This window comes from Molossus molossus, unplaced genomic scaffold (assembly GCF_014108415.1).
Source record: "Molossus molossus isolate mMolMol1 unplaced genomic scaffold, mMolMol1.p scaffold_m16_p_8, whole genome shotgun sequence".
Lineage (NCBI taxonomy): Eukaryota > Metazoa > Chordata > Mammalia > Chiroptera > Molossidae > Molossus > Molossus molossus.
In genome coordinates, this window is record NW_023425402.1 from 42,832,787 (window position 1) to 42,850,288 (window position 17,502).

General features: G+C 34.9%; 1 protein-coding gene across 2 annotated transcripts in view; it reads left to right on the top strand.

Moving 5' to 3' along the window:
* The window catches only part of TTK (TTK protein kinase), a 50,443-nt gene extending 38,023 nt beyond the window's left edge, over positions 1–12,420 (top strand). The window contains exons 18-23 of one of the 2 annotated variants that reach the window (XM_036249148.1): positions 1,132–1,212; positions 4,312–4,488; positions 5,020–5,104; positions 5,569–5,660; positions 7,150–7,256; positions 12,408–12,420. In XM_036249148.1, coding sequence (XP_036105041.1) covers positions 1,132–1,212; positions 4,312–4,488; positions 5,020–5,104; positions 5,569–5,660; positions 7,150–7,236 — 522 coding nt within the window. In that variant the 3' untranslated portion in view covers positions 7,237–7,256; positions 12,408–12,420. Of the gene's footprint in view, positions 1–1,131; positions 1,213–4,311; positions 4,489–5,019; positions 5,105–5,568; positions 5,661–7,149; positions 7,263–12,407 lie in introns of those variants that run through there. The other variant, XM_036249149.1, reaches the window with a different exon arrangement.
* Positions 12,421–17,502: the final 5,082 nt, after the last annotated feature.

The following is a 17,502-nucleotide window of genomic DNA, read 5'->3' on the forward strand; positions in this document are numbered from 1 at the left end:
TATAAAAACAAATCGAACCCATGATTAATATAATTTTGTGTAGAAAGTCAAGACCTGATAAAATCTATCAATTTTGAGTGATTTTTCGATAGCTGAGGTAGAGAGGCAGTAATACCTGTCTTGGACATCATCTTTGTCATGAACTAAAATTCACCTGAAACTTGGTCTTAGAATTTCCTGGTAGCAAACAAAGAGGGATTGCAGTTACATGTTCTTTATTGTCCGTGAGGTAAGATGATTTTATTCTTCCAGAGAAGTAAAGTTTTTCTTATCACTTACATTTGAGGGGGTGGTTCTGAAGGGTCTTTATATTGGAAACACCACAGTTAATATTGTACCCAGTTGCATTTTCATAATAGGATATGCAATAGCAAACTTAATAAAATTGTCCCATAAAAACTGAGGTGATGACACCAAAGAATAACTAAAAATAATCCTGCTTGGAGCCAAGATGATGCGTTCTATGTACACAGATTTCTGATGTGTATCTACCTTAATTCTAGGAGTGAAACTAGACTTTTATGGTCTAGTAGGAACAGTAGATAAGCAGGGTACCATTCAAACAATTTTATGTAACAGTCACTTCTTTTAATATTAGAAACATGACAACATTTAGTTGGAAATTGCCTTAAAGACATTGTCCATGCCAGGGTCCTAAAATACAGTATTCTGTGTTTGAAAACAGAATTATTTGTTTTAGAGTAAAATGAATGCCTTGTAAAGTTGGCATAATCCAACCGTGAAGACTCTTGCATGGTTTCAGTTTAGACATGGGCCCTGGGAGTACTTGGAGAAAAGCTAGATTGTTGGTTGGTTGGCTTACTTTTTTTTTAAAAAAAGGGAAAAAAGTGTTCTGAGTCTATTTCAGCACAGAAATGAGTGATTGGTCAATTCATAGAAAAAGCTCAGCATTCTGAAAGGAGTCAATTTGCTGATTATGAACCCAATTTATTTTGCTGATGTTGTGAAGAAAATTATGTCTTAATATTGTTGTCAGTTGTTTGAGCTTTTCAGATATGTTACTGAAATCTAATTATCAAAGTTTCCAAAAACCTGGTATTCGTGTTTTTAAAAATTTAAAGCAGAATGTAGTGTTTTCATTGATTTATGTTTTCTGTGATTGGCAAATAGGTTGGTACAGTTAATTATATGCCACCAGAAGCAATCAAAGATATGTCTTCTTCAAGAGAGAATGGGAAATCCAAATCAAAGGTACTGTAAAGATTATCTGGCATTTATCTGGGATTAACAGGTAATGGTCTGTTCTCTGAATAAACAACAGATAACTGAAAGTTATTTCTTTAAGTTCTAAAACTTTTTAAGCCATTACAGAGACCCTGTCTTCTTAAGTAGATTGTCATGGAATTTAATTTCACCCTTTATTGATTTGAGATTGTTCTTTAATATTGTGCTTTTAATATGGTGATGCCGCACATTGTGCTCCTGCAAGAAATGCACCTAAGGTGTTTTTAAGTTTTAAAATTAAAGAAAAAAATTAAGACTAAATTAGTACTGATTTGGACACCTTCTATAACATTGAATTGATAACCTTTGAAGTCTTTTGTTTCCTCTTTGATTCTTACATTTTATTTCTTACCTATTATTCATTTGTGAATTCTACATTTTCAAATACAACTCTAGTACATAATTTTCCTGGCCTGTCCCTGGCTACCTTATTTGACCCACCTCTGCGCTTTGTGTTAGCCTCTTGGTGCCCCTTGTTGGGTCCATTTTGCCTGCCATGATGCCTCCTCCTCCCATGCTAATCCTTTGTCTGTAACAGTGTAATGACTGGATGAAAGCACATTGTTGTCCAGAGACGCATTCAAGTCATAGATCTGTCTCTTCACTGTCTATGTGACTTAACTTGCCTAGTTTCTTCATCTGTAACTTGGACTTACAAACAGTACATTTTATAAAGAATTGAGGATTCAATGAGAAAATATAAAACACTTAGTTAAAAATAATAGATAAATGTGCTTTTATTTATTAAATTATATTTTTCTTCCTGGAAAATTGTGGCTTCTAAATATCTTTTCAAATAAGTGGCATAAAATTATGCCAAATAGTCTGTCTCTCTTATAAAATTATTTATCTGTTTAGCTTCCCTTTTCTTCTTATACTTAGATTTTTTTGTATTTCTCTTTTTCCTTTTTCTTGATTAGACTTTCCATGGTTTTGTTACTTTTAAAGAAACTGGTCTTAGTTCATGTATTCTATTTTTATGTGCTCTCTAATTAATTTCTACTTTTATCTTTATTTGTATCCCTTTACATGTATTTTCTTTCTAGCTTCTGGATTTAAATAATTGCTAATTTAATCTTAATATTCTTGCTTATAATTAAAATATTAAAACTCAATTTTACTGAGTTTTATGTTAACTTCTATTTATATGTTTTACTGCAGTGTTTCTTATTTTCATTAACCCTAAAATTTTTAAATTATTTTATTCTTTTTTGTTTCAGAATAAAATTTATTTGAATTACATTCAAAATTCAGAATTTTTCAGTTGTCAGTTCAGTGCTTTAATATATATTGGTAAACTTTAATTCATTTGACTCACCCGCTGCTATCCAGTGGCCTTAATGGTTCTGTATAGAAGCTAAATTTTTATCCCAAAGTGTAAGTTTATTCCTGCTTCTGAAGAGCTCAAAACTCCTCCCAATCTAGCTCTGTCTTGCATTGCTTTCCAGTGAACATCTGTTGGCTATTTAAAGGCTTCAATTCTGAAGGCTCTTGGGTATATTGACTCCCTCTCTCTGCTTCAGATGGCTGCTATGCAGGACCTGTGCCTGTGGGCGGTTTGTCTCCTCTCGCTTACATTCTGGCTTCCCTGGGTAGTTTTTCACCTGGTTTTGTTATAAATATTTTCTATGTTTATGGTTTTGCTATTGACTACTTTTTCTATCTTATGTGGGGATTTGAAGAGATTGAAAAACTATGCTACCACAGCCACTGTCATTTTCCCATGAGCTGACATCCTTTTTAATCCATGATTTAATTAGAAATTGACTTAATTTCCAGGTAGTTAAATTAGAGGAAAAGGATGTTATTTGTTATTAATTTTCAGTTTTCTGAATGTTTGTTGAGATAATGGTATCTGTTTAATCTGTCATCTTCTGAAAGGTATGTTGAAATTTCTACCTCTCCCCAAAATAATGTAATAGTTTCTGCTTAATATGGTTCTATTAAATGTGGTTTCATTGCACAGAAGTTCATAACTATCATCTCTTCTTAGTTGATTGTACCTTTTGTGACTATATAATATGTTTTTTCTGTTAAGGGCATTTTGTCATGTTCTCTTTTTCTAATATTAACATTGCTATCTGCTTTTTTTAGTTTGGTTTTTCCTCCTGTTTTTGCATTTGGTTATATATGTTCATTTCTTTTCATTTTTCCTTTCACCTTTCTGTCATTTGGTTTAGATCAATCCTTTGTGGAGAACACGTGGTTACATTTTGTTTTAATGTACATTTGAATATATATCTTTTAAAAGAAGAATTTAACCATTCTCATTTATTATGCCCACTGTTATGTTTGGTCTTATTCGTACTTTTTATTATAATAAAAAGTAATTATGTTATAATATTATATTATTTCTAATGAGATTATTCAATATAAAGAAATTTAATTGTAAGTTATATTTATTGAGTACTTATTATACCCAGAAACTATTCTCTATGCTTACTCATACCTCATAGTTACATTGTTTAATGCCCAACAAGGTACTTTTAATATTTCTATTTTAGAGGTGAGGAAACAGAGATGCATAGAATTACCAGCTAGTGATAAGGCAAGGGTTCAAGCCCAGCTCATCCTGGCTCTATAGTTTGTGTTCTTGGGTTTAAGATAGCTCAACTTAAATAACCTTTTAAAAATCTATACATACTTATATCTTATAAGTGTATGTAAAAATGTATTATAATCCAGTAACCTTGTAGAAAACAAGTAAATTTAAAATTTACAGTTAATATTTTTTAGTTTTGTATTTTCATAAACTGACAAGAATGTAATATTTTGGGTTAGTTGAAATATTTTAATTGTAAGTATTTTGAAAGATTTAACGTGAAGCTCATCTCTTGGTGAAATAACCGATTATAATAAAACCTAGAAAAAGATGTTTTGTCATGTAAACATAACCTAGTACCACACATTAAATTAATATGATTATAATTAATTTAGTTATGATTTTTAAGTATTAAGGTATGTATGTATTTTTGTGTGTGTGTATAATATTCTTATATTTAATTTTACATTAAAACAATGGCAAAGTATTTGTGTTTTTTTGTTTGTTTGTTTGTTTTTACTTAGATAAGCCCCAAAAGTGATGTTTGGTCCTTAGGATGCATTTTGTACTATATGACTTATGGGAAAACACCATTTCAGCATATAATTAATCAGATTTCTAAGTTACATGCCATAATTGACCCTAATCATGAAATCGAATTTCCTGATATTCCAGAGAAAGATCTTCAAGATGTGTTGAAGGTAACATTAATAGTATATTTATATGGTAGAACAGTATATTATAGACAGTTAACCTTAAATAGCTTGGAGGTTAGGGGTACCCATCCCCCTCCTTGTCAAAAATCTACTTATAAGTTTTCACTCCCCAGAAACGTAACAAGTAATAGCCTACTACAAGCCTTAATAATCAGTCAACACGTATCCTGTGTGTTATATACATTATATGCTGTATTCTTACAATAAAGTAAACTAGAGAAAAGAAAATGTTATTAAGAAAATCATAAGGACTTGAAAATACATTTGCAGCTTTTACTGAAAAAGTCGACCATGCAGTTCAAACCGTATTGTTCAAGGGTTAACTTTGAAGGTTTTTGTTTTAAAATGAATACTTGGGGATTTTGCAAAATATGATGTACAATAGTCTCATTTCTGAGTAGGCTATCTAGAAAGCAACTTCTCTGATACAATGCAATCTGAAAACAATACTTTATCAATATTATGTAAGAGAACTTGCTTTGTTTTAAATAATAATGATAATCTTTACTTCTATAGTGTTGTTTAAAAAGGGATCCTAAACAGAGGATATCCATTGCTGAGCTTCTGGCGCACCCCTATGTTCACATTCAGACTCATCCAGGTACTTTAAAATTCAACTTATTTTTAGATTCTTTTTTTTTTTAAATCTTCATCTGAGGATATGTTTTTATTGATTTTAGAGAGGGAAGACGGGGAGGGGGAAGAAACATCAATTGGTTGTCTCCCATACACACCCCAACTTCAGACTGAACCTGCAACCTGGGTGTGTTCCCTGACCAGGAATTGAACCAACATCCTTTCTGGTGTGCAGAGCAATGCTCCAACCAACTGAGCCACACTGGCTAGAGCAAAAAAGTTTCTTTTTTTATGCTAAATACTAAAGTAAATGAAATTGCCTTTCTTTATTTCTGGCATATATTTTTACTTATCCTAGGTATGGGATTATAATCAGTCATAAATTATAAGAATGCCAGTTATTGTATTGTTTAACAGAATGTGCATTTATATATAAAGTTATGTTTTACTTATTGGTACCAGTGTATTATTGATTATGTTTTTTTACAGGTAACCATAAGGGAACCTCTGAAGAAATGAAACATGTTCTGGGCCAACTTGTTGTTCTGAACTCTCCTAACTCCATTTTGAAAGCTGCTAAAGTAAATATTATTATCTATCTACATTAATTTTAATTTTTTTAGATAGTTTAGTGCATTAGACACTTAAATGGGTAATTCAAAGAAAAGTTGGTCCAGTTATCAGATCACCTATAAAATAGTGTTTATCTACATTTAGATAATTGGCATGTGCATTTGACACACATAGATTTATATTCTTATTGTGCAGATAGCACAATTGAAAGCAGATTGTCATATAAAGTGCATTCAGATGATTGCTGTCAAGTCTCCACTGGAATAAATTTAATAAGGAATTTGTCTTTTAAATCAACATCATTCTTAACACAGCTTTTGAATTCATTTCTTCTACCCAATTGTTTTTCTTAAACCATCTCAGAGAAATCACAGTATTTGTCACGTATGACTTATGTGAAGCTGTATGTAGCAGTCAGTACATTTCTCCAAGCAAATGTCTCAGACATTTTAGTTTCCCGATGCCTGTTTATATCTATACCATAATCTTTTTTATCTCACTGCCTCAAACACCTAATCATTTCTGGAACTTTATGTGTGCTTATTGACCAACTTGTTTAGTTATCAAGCAGTTACTAATTATATATTTCAATTTTAACATTATGATAAAATTGTGGGAACTTTTAGCTCTGGGTATGGGTAAATCCAATCAGAGATGTCGAGAAGTTGGACACATTACTGGAGGGATTAACTGTTTTGCATTTATATGATATATAGGGTAAACTTTTTCTTAAATTTTCTCAAGTGCTGATGGCTAAATCAATGGCTTTAGGAATTAAAAATGGACAAAATTTGTTTTGTACTTTTACCCTTTATTCCATATCTCCATATATTAAATTTCTACCATTGTGTTGTTTAAAGCCTTTTATAAGTGAAATTGAGGTGGATTAGTTACCTTTTTCAATAAGGTTATGTGTTCCTTGATGGCGAAGCTGTCTTCATAAATTAAATGTTGGCTTAGCCTTAACACTTTTTAAAATCTAGATTTTCATATAGCTAATTATACTGATTAAGATCATTTATATAATTTTTAATGTCTTCTGTTCATTAGTTTAAATGTTATTGGAAAGTATATTTGCTGATGAGTGTATTTTACAGCTTTATTTGAGAAAGAGTAAGGAAGATCAAGAAGACACATACAGCCCTGGCTAGTTTGGCTCAGCGGTTGAGCGTCGGTCTGGGGACCAGAGAGTCCCAGGTTCGGTTCCCGCTAGGGGCACGTACCATCAAAAAAAAAAAAAAAAAAAAAGGCACATATATATGCTTATTAATAGCATGGTACATTTCTCTCATAGGGAAATTGAGCTGCACCTCATGATAGCTGATACTAAGGCCAAGCTAGGTTTTAAAATTCTTTATTTCCATTTGTTTGTCAAATAATTTTCTAATGATAAGGACGAGACAAATTTATTACATATTAAAATATGTAGTTATCTCTATTAATCTGATAATATGTCGAATTTTAAGTTATAAAACAGATTTGTGTTTTTAATTTCAGACTTTGTATGAGCACTATAGTAGTGATCAAAGTCACGATTCCTCTTCATCATCCAAGACTTTTGGGAAAAAATGGGAAAAAAATTGATTTGCAGCTACTCAGAAATGGTGAGCTATCACCTATAAAATATATTGGACTGTTATACTCTCGATTCTGTGGAAATCTGCTCTTGAAGACGACTTTACTCTGAAATATCATTGGCAGAAAAATTCAGTGGACCATCCTCAAAAGAAAACTAAAAATAACCACTAATGGCTTTGTATATATTAAATTATAGAATTGTTTTCTCTGTTATGCTTTCCTATAACTCTAACCTATTTGATATCATTTCACACTTGGAACAATGATTGGGCAACTGAAATATATTCTGAAGAGCTATGTAAATAAAGCTTTGTAGCATAAAATGACACTAAAATGTTAAAGTTGTAAAATTATTTTCTACAAGCAATCGTATTGGTGTGGTAGCAAAATTCTTAATAAAAATTGGATTAAGGGAAGGCACAAGAGTAGAAATTAGTAAATTCTGCTGGATTTTCTACATAAATAATTATGTTATCTGCAAACAAGAGAGTTTTATTTCTTCCTTCCCAATCTGTATACCTTTTATTTCTTCCTCTTGTCTCATTGCATTAGTTAGCACTTCCAGTGTGATGCTGAAAAAGATAGGTGATGGGATTTTCTTTCCTTGTGTCTGATCTTAGTGAGAAAGCTTAAAGTTTCTCACCATTAAGTATGATGTTAGCTGTATATTTTTTGTGCAAAAGTAGGTTTATAGTTGTATGTGAAACAGAGTTAATTATTTATTAGCTATGGTATTATTTTTTATATGAACAACTGTAAACCAACTTCTGCCCCACCTTGTATTCATTATCAAATTGAGGAAATTTGCTTCTGTTTCTAGTTTATGGAGAGTTTTTGTCATGAATAGGTTTTAGATTTTTGTCAGTTGCTTTTTCTGCATCTATTAATAATGATCATGTGATTCTTCTTTCTAAGTCTGTTCGCGTGTGAACACATTAATTGATTTTTAAATGTTGAACCTGCCTGGCATCCCACTTGCTTATGGTTTAGACTTCTTTTTATATATTGCTAAATTTCATTTGCTAATATGTTGTTGAGGATATTTGCATCTATATTAATAGGAGATATTGGTTTGTATTTTCTTTCATTTATTGATTTTAGAGAGAGAGGAACAGAGAGAAAGAAGCATCAGTTTGTTGTTTCACTTATTTATGCATCCATTTGTGACCCTTGTTTGTGCCCTGATCGAATTGAACCCACAATCTTTGTGTATCAGGATGATACTCCTAACCAGCTGAGCTACCCAGCCATGGCCATGGCCTTATTTTCTTGTAATGTTTTTGTATGGTTTTGGTATTAGGATAATGCTGGCTTCATAAAATGATTTAGGAAGTATTCCCTCTACTTCTGTTCTCTGAAAGAGACTATAGAGAGTCTTTTTCTTTAATGTTTGTTAGAATTCACCAGTGAATCCATCTTGGCCTGCTACCTTCTGTTTGTGAAGGTTATTAATTACTGATTCAATTTCTTGAATACATATGGACTTATTCAGGTGGTTTATTTCTTTTTCTGTACGTTTAAGCAAATTGTGTCTTTAAAAAAATGTATTCATTTCATGAAAGCCATCAAATTTGTAAGTATAGAGTTATTCACAGTATTCACTTACTATCCTTTTAATGTCCCTAGGAGCTCCTAATGATGTCTCCTCTTTTCTGATATTAGCAATATGTGTACTCCTTTTTTTTTCCCCTAAGATGGCTGGAAGTTTATTGATCTTTTTAAAGAATCAGCATTGGTTTAATTTTTTTTCCTATTAATTTCCTGTTTTCAAGTTCATTGATTTATGCTCTAATTCTTATTGTTTCCTTTCTTCTGCTTACTTTGGATTTAATTGGCTCTTCTGTTTTTTTTTGTTGTTGTTGTTTTTTCTGTCTCCTAAAGTTGAAAGTCGGGTGCCCTGGCCGGTTTGGCTCAGTGGTTAGAGCATCAGCCTGCGGTTCAGAGACCTGGGTTCAGTTCCCGCTAAGGGCATGTGCCTTGGTTGCGGTTTGTCCCTGGCCCTGGTTGGGTGGGGCGGGTGACAACCACTCGATGTGTCCCTTTCACATTGATGTTTCTCTCTCTCTCTTTCTCCCCCTCCACTGTATCTGAACAAAAAACGGAAAAATGTCCTCTGGTGAGGATAAAAAAAAAGAAAGGTTACTGATTGTAGACATTTTTTTTTAAATTTTCTAATATATGCATTCAATGCTATACAGTCCTACATTCCACAAATTTTGCTATTTCTATTCAAAATACTTTTAAATTTCTCTTAGTGTATTAGGAGGCAGAGATCATCATGGAACATCTTTGGGACTTCCTGCCAGTGAACACGAGCTCTTTTTATGATTTTGCTATTTTATACAGATTTTTAAAGTTTCTCCTTGTGAGATTTTTTTCTAAATTATTTTTCCCTTGTTTTTTTAAAAATAATTTTATCACCCAGCCGGTGTGGCTCAGTGGATTGAACGTTGTCCCATGGACTGAGAGGTTGGGGCGCATGCCCAGGTTGCAGGCTCAATCCCCAGTAGGGGGCATGCTTCTCTCACATCGATGTTTCTTATCTCTCTCCCTTCCTCTTTCTCTAAAAAAATCAATAAAAACATATTTTAAAAAATAATTTTATCACACATGTATATATTCTTGAACAATATACTGCTATCTCCTGCTTAATCTGTTTTTGAAATATCACATGTTCTGTGCAAAAACTAGGAGTCTTTGCAAGGAGTCTGTTTATAGACTAGGAGTCTATTTTCTAGTATGTTAAATGGAAAAATTACAGTATATTCCATGTTTTCTGAAACAGTTTAAAAAAAAAAACACCCTTTGAGAAGAGAGAAGCTATCAGTTAGGATGATAGTGTTTAAAATATTTTTTAAATAGAACTTTCTGATTGCTAAATTATATCCATTTTTGCCTTATTTGCCTTATATTTTGAGGCCATTTCACAAACTTAGGATTTTTTATCTTCCTGGTAAATATAATGCTTACCATTTCATAGAGCTTCTTTTGGTTTCTAAATATGTATTTCTCTTTTGTAAATGTGGCTTTTCAAGTTTCTTTTGATTAATAGTTTTCTGGGTGTGTGTGTGTGTGTGTGTGTGTGTGTTCTTTAACTTCAACTTTTACCTTATATCCAATCACTGGTAATTTCTCTCTTTTACCTGACAGATTTAATCGATATTTGTTATAATAAATTTTTTTTATCATCATATGCCTATATATTTAATCTATTTGTTCTATTTCTTTATTATTTTTTTCTTGCTTCCCCCTCTGGTGCCTTAGAAGGTTTAGAGTCTCTCTTTTTTAGTGATTAGTCTTAAATTTAACCAAGCTTATTTAACTTAATGAAGACTTAAACAAATATCTCCACCTCCTTACCAAACAATACAAAGACTTTAATGTATTTTAGCTACACTAGCATAACTTGTGGTCTAATATTTTAGTTTTATCCTATTATAACCTCACAGAGTATTACCGTTTTATACAGACAATATTTATTTACTAAACATTTTTATTGATTTTATATAGAGAGAGGAAGGGAGAGAAACATTGATGTGAGAGAGAAACATTGATCGGCTGCCTCCCACATGCCCCCCACTGGGGATCAAGCCCACGACCCAGGTATGTGCCCTGACTGGGAATAGAACCAGGACCTCTCAGTCCATGGGATGGATGAGGCTCATTCCACTGAGCCACACCAGCTGGGCTAGACAATATTTATTTAGATTCACAGAAAACATTTGTATTCCTTGTATCTCAGACTATTCTTTTGGAATGATTTCCTCTCTTTAAAGTATGCCCTTTGGAAATTTTAGCTAAGATCTGTTAATAGAAGTTATTTCTTTGTGTTTACTTAAAAATAGTTTTAATTCACCCTTGTTTTCATGAAGATTGTTTTTTTCAGGCTCTTAATTCTAAATTAATAGTAATTTTCTATTTGCAATTTGAGATTATTATTGCACCTACTTCTGGTTTTTATTATTGCTATCAGAAAGTCTTCTATTTATCTATTATTTCTGTATAAGTGATCTGCTTTTTTCCTTTAGCTTCTTTTATGATCTTTTTACTTTCTGTGATCTGCTATTTCTCTCAAATATGGCTAGTTGATGATACTTTGTTTTGAATCCTGTTTGTTATATATCATGCTTTTAAAGTATGAAATCACATATCTTCTTGATTTTGAAAAATTCTCAGTCATTAGTTTTCAAATGTTTTTATTTTTAGAAATTCTATTGGTTTCTTTTTCAGATCTTTGTTCCTTGATGGTGTCTTCTTTCTCAAATGATTGATTCTATCATTTACTTTTTTAGTAATTTTTACATGGAGCAATTTTATATTTTATAGCTGCAATTTCAGCACTTGAAGTTTTGAGTTGAAGTCCCTTTTTTTGTTTGTTTTCTCTTCTAACTCTGGTCATGGTTCCTTACTGTGTTGGAGGTCTCCAAAATCACTCCCAAGTTTTTTGATTTGCTTGGAGGACTCAAAAGATTCAGCATATAGTCATCCCCACCAGTAGTCTTTATTATAGTGAAAGGATGTAAACTCAAGTCAGCAAAGAGAAAAGGTTTGTGGAGCAAAGTTTGTAGGAAACAAACCACAAGTTTCCAAGGATCCTTTCCCTGCGGTTCACAGAGATGCACTTAATTTCCTAACAGCAAATAATAACACTACCTGTGAGATGTCTATCACAGAAACTCATTAGAGACTTGGCACCCTGGGTTTTTACCAGAGGCTCGTCATGAACTCATACTTTACCTAACATGTGCCAACATTTCAGGCTCCCAGAAGAAAAGCAGGTGTGTAGTTTAAGCCACCTGTTTGTTGTACCTCAGTTCAGGCATAGGGATCCATTCATTATTTAGGTGATGGTTGGAACCGTCCTGAAATCTGTTTTCAGATTCCATCTGTAGTAACAAGCAAGCCTAAAAGATATCTATAACTTTAACAACAAAATTCTATTTTTCACTAATGTCTATGGGGGAGGGAGAAGGACAGCTGCTCTGAGTTTCCCTTACTCTCGGACCCAGGCTACCTGGTACCCCACTATCTGGTGGCCCTGGCAGACAGAAAGGGGAGAGCGTGATGAATTATACACTATCATTTAAAATTACCACTTGAGAGTAACACCCTTTACTTCTCATAATTCATTGACTAAATAAGTTACATGGTTTTATGTAATTTATTTTTCTGTCTAGAGAGAAGAGCTAACAATATATGATGAACAGCACTGATTAAACTCGTAAGAAGATACAGCTTTCTTACTTTGCTTCATCAAGGGTTCCTGTCCTATAGTTCAAGCCCTGCTAGGACTACTGGGTAGTGAGTGACAGAATAAAAGTACTATATTTTTCTTGCCATGTCATTTTAGAGGTTTTTTATTTGATGCTACTTTCCTAAAATAGTTGCAAACAACTTTGAGATGCTCTTCATGGTTCTTCTCCCTTCCTGTTTTTCCTTTTTGCTCTACTTTTCTATTTTACCTCCAGAAAGAATATGTATTATATTGAAGAGGAAAATGTATTAGTATTTACATTAATTAGTTGCTTAACAGTGATAATGTTTATTGTGTTACAGTGGTTGTAGAGGCATTATATATATATATCGTGTGGCAAAAAGTTTACAGTTGTGAGTATGTGAAACAGTTTATTCTTGTATTATTTATTATTGTTTTCCATACACACAACTGTAAATCTACTTTGCCCCACCGTGTGTGTGTGTGTGTGTGTGTGTGTGATTATTTTGCATGCTATGTTATCAGAAATATGTTAAATTAGCATATTTGACAGAATTAGGTCAGAAAGGTCCCTGTGGACACAGGTGAGGTAAGGAGGAGGAGATTGTGGATGGTTGTTTACATTCTCACAGCAAGAATGAAGTCAGTCAAGAACACAGTTGACATTCAGTTATGTGGAGCAGAGGATCCAGCTCAAACTCTTGTTACAGAGTGTCCACTTAGTCTAAGGATAATATCCTTTTTTAAAAAGTATATGCATAATAACTATTCATGGGGCTATAGTAGACTAGCTAGCTCTACCCTGGAGAAAAATCTCGGGAGTTTAGGGGAGAGGTGGCGGGGGAGGGGGGGTTCCGTACTGAAAAGAGGAGGAGGGATATTCTTTTGAGAAGGGCTAGGAGCCACACTGGGACTGCATATTTGGTGATATTCGACATGCTGCCTCTCTTCCCTTTTTTGAGACCGATCAGCCTGAGTGAACCTGGTTCATTGCCTCCTCCCTCTTGTCTCTGCATACATGGAAAGCAACCACAGATGGAGGCTTTTGCTTGTGAATTTCTCAGTGTTGTTGTTTTTAATGTTACTATGAAAGGAAAATAGTCTCATATTTATGTACTTGAAAAATATATATAGTAGGAAGAAGCATAAATGACCCTAATCCCATCATCCCAAATTAATTAATTTTAACATTTGGCATATTTGCACAATAGTGATCAATATACCTATAATTTTATACTTACCTTTCTCATAAGCATTTTTTCTAACTCATTTAAACCCTTCATAAAATAACTTTGATTCCTATGAAATATCATATGAATATAATAACATTTCTCTATTTTTTATTTTATGTAAAATAATCCAAAATAAACCTCTCTAATGTTTTGTTTTTAGGAATTGGAAGTTACTGTCTGTCCCAAAACATAACTAATAATACAAATTCACAAAGAAAGGTTATGATGCCATCATGGTTTTTTTCTTTTTGAATTATCAGTAATTTGGTATTAAATTGGGAAATTGAGATTTGGGTTTTCCATTCCAATACCTTTGTAAGTAGATGTAATTAAACTATTTTAGGGAGGAGACAAAAGCTATCTAACCAGAGAATCCTGTTGGTTCCACTTTCAAGATATATCTAGAATTCAAATAGTCCTCACCAACTCCTCCTGTATCACCTGGGATCATTGAAGTAACTACCTAACTGTTATCTTTGCTAATACTCGCATCCCCCTGTGCCCTGCTTACCATGACTTGTGCAAATAATGAGTCAGCACTTTGCTTCTCTGCTCATTACCCTCCGAGTCTGATCTCATGGAGAGTGAATGCCCAAGTCCTTGCCAGATAGACCTTTCCTGCTGTATGCCACCATCTCTAGAACATGTTAGGCACAGTCTTGCCTTACAGCCCTAGAGCTTGCCGTTCCCTCTTCTAGAATGCTTTTCCCAATAGACACTAGGCTTGTTTCCTCATCTCCTGTGTTTGCTCAAATGTCATTTTCCTATGGCCTTCCTTACACAGCATATTTAAAATTATTCCCCCAGCTCCCTGCACTTCATAATCTTCTTTGCTTTATTGCTTTTTATAGGATTTATCCTTAAAACTTTATTTATGTATTACTGTTTATACTCCCCATTGTAATACCAGTTACCAGAATGGAAAGCTTTTTATGGGTTTTGTTCACTACTCTGTCCCCAGTGTCTAATACAATGTCTGATCCATAGTTGACACTTGAGTACATGAATAAAAGCTTTTTTTTTTTTCCTGGAAAGAAAGCATTATAAAATATTTCTTACATAGAAACAGTATTAGCCATTTTAGCAAACTGTGCTAGCCCAGCAGACTGATGTAATTCATAGAGTGCTGGACAAAAATGAGACATCCTTTTTGGGTATCCCCCATTCTAAGTGACCAGGCTTGCAGCACTGGGATTTTAGGAATGAACGATGTTCACAGAGGTAGACTTTTTCCAGACATGCCCTTGACTGACAGGGAGGATTACATACAGAATTAGGAATTTGACTTTCTACAGAGGCATAACATGATAGATACATGGTCCTAGATGAAGTATTTTCAGGTTCAAATAAATGAAATAAACTGAAGTCCCTGCCCTCCAGATGCTTATTTCTGTTTCTCCTTTTCCTGTTTCCCCTGTTTTGGTTCTAGCCCAGATGTTCTGCCACTGACTTTGTAGTTCTTGCTGATACCATGCAGAGCAGATGTATGATACAACGGGAGGGACAAGCATCACGCCTGTGTATGTCCTCAGCATTGGGAGGCTGGTGAGGGGGTGGTGCAAGGAGTGCTGTCCTTACCCACTCTGTTGCTGGCTCCTTCTCTGGATGACTTTGTCATAACCAGATATTGTCCCCACTCCAGGCTGGAGACTCCTTCCCCTCCACACTCAGGCTGGCCAGATTCTCCACAGGGCTGGAAGGGGCCTCCTTGTTATGGAAAGGCCCAGAAGTACTGAGAGCGCTGCCTGTGGCAGAAGTTCGGCAGCTAGTGGGCTGGTGAGTCAAGGTTCACTGACTAGCTGTGTGTAGAGTGGCAGTGACAACAACTGGTTTCAGTTTTAAGCAGGAATTTGGTTTAGGTGTCAGTCTGTATAAATGACTGATTTGAAACAAAACTACAGGACTCAGCCAGGGACAGTCTCCTAAATGGGTCAGGTCAGGTTGGAAGACACTGAGTCACTGCTTATACAACCTACCAGGTGAGTGCTGAGAGCACTTTCCTAGAGCTGCTGCAAAGCACTGCACTCATTTTATCCTCACCAGCTTGTCCTTGCTGCTCACCCTGCTCTGACTGCGGCAAAATGGAACAAAGCAAGAATGATTCCCTTCAAGCTGCAGCTCGCTGTGATGAAGACTGAGACTCTTTGTCTTCCTATAATTAAGATGGCTCTACATCTAACATTCTTTTTTTTCTTCTTGCCATTTTGGTCCACAGATTTGAACTCTTAATTTTGTCTTCTTTTTTTTTTTTCCTTCTTTCCCCATACCTATTCCAACCACATACCAGTTGCTTTCATGATTCCTTCCTATTCTTTCACTCCTCACTCCTTTTTAAACCGTCGCCAGGGCACTCAGCCACTCCTTCACTCTGTGGTGTTCAGTTCCTCAGTTCCTGGACTAGCAGTATCAGCATCACTCGGGAACTTGTTAGGAATGCAAATTCTCCAGCTTATTCCCAGATCTCCTGGACTAGAAACTTCCGGTGGGGCCCAACAATTTTAGTTTAACAAGCCCTCAGGTGAGAACCTTGGCCTCTGATAAACATCATAAACCTATTCAACAGCTAATATCATTGTTTCATTCATTGCCTCTTCAGCTCAGACATCTTGAATGGCTCCCCATTCCAAAAGGATTGTTTTGATCTCTTTGACTTCTGTTCTGCATTCCCTTTGCTCCAGGTGACTCCCTGTTCTCTGACATTTGTGCCATTCCATGCCTCTCCCCTCCCCACGCTCTCCGCACTTCCTCGCGTCCTTTGTCTTTGCAGCATAACCTGAGTCTGACACCTGAGCCCAGCCCAGAGCTTTCTCCTGAAATTTCTCTGCTCTTAGGCACTCATTTAGCACTTATTTCTCCCACCTTGTATTGACAACCATTGTTTTATGTACATGGACCCAGTTTCCCCAAATAAAGTATAAGCTTTTTAAGGTTTAATACGATTAAACCTCCTAGTGTCATATTCACAATGCCTGATTTCTTTCTCACGCTTTACATCAGTCTTTCCCACAGAACACCTATTGCATTTGTGTGTGTGTGGCAGGGAGGGGGCTGGGTGTCTCAGCGCCACGAGAGACCTGGAAATTTCAGCCTCCATAGACCTAGGAACTTCAGGGGAGGGTCCTGAGGACCCATCGATTGAATAAATACTCAGGTCTTTCCCATAATCAAGCATGTTTGGGAAACAGCTGTGAAGAATAGGAAGCGCTCAAATATGTGGATTTTTTTTTAAGCAGATGACTTTTTTATTGCGTTTTTATTTTTATTTTTCAATTACAGTTTAGTTTTCATATTGTTTTGTATTGGTTTCAGTTAGTGGTAGACAATCATATACTTTACAAGGTGTTCCCCCCAAATTTCCAGTACCCACCTGCCCCATGCATAGTTATTGCAGTTTTGACTATATTCTCTATACTGTCTGTACCTTACATCCCATGACTATTTCATAACTACCAGTTTGTACTTCTTAATCCCTTCACCTCTTTCACTCATTTCCTCAATTCCCTTGCCCTCTGGCAACCACCAGTTCACTCTATGTGTCTGAGTCACTTTCAATTTGTTTGTTTATTTTCTTTGATTAAAAGAAACAAACTGGAAAGAAAGAGCCTTTGTTAGACACACCTGTGAGCATATGGTAATATTTGCTGAGTGCCTGAGTCTATAAAGGAAGTTAGGGAGGAACAATCAGGGAAGAGGAGTGGGAGTCAGACGCCAGGAGATACCCCTAAAGGGAAAGGAGCAGTTGGGAAACAGAGCCAGTGGGCAGTCTGATTTAAATGACACCCTGGCCCTGACCAGTTTGGCTCAGCAGTTAGAGCTTTGGCCCGC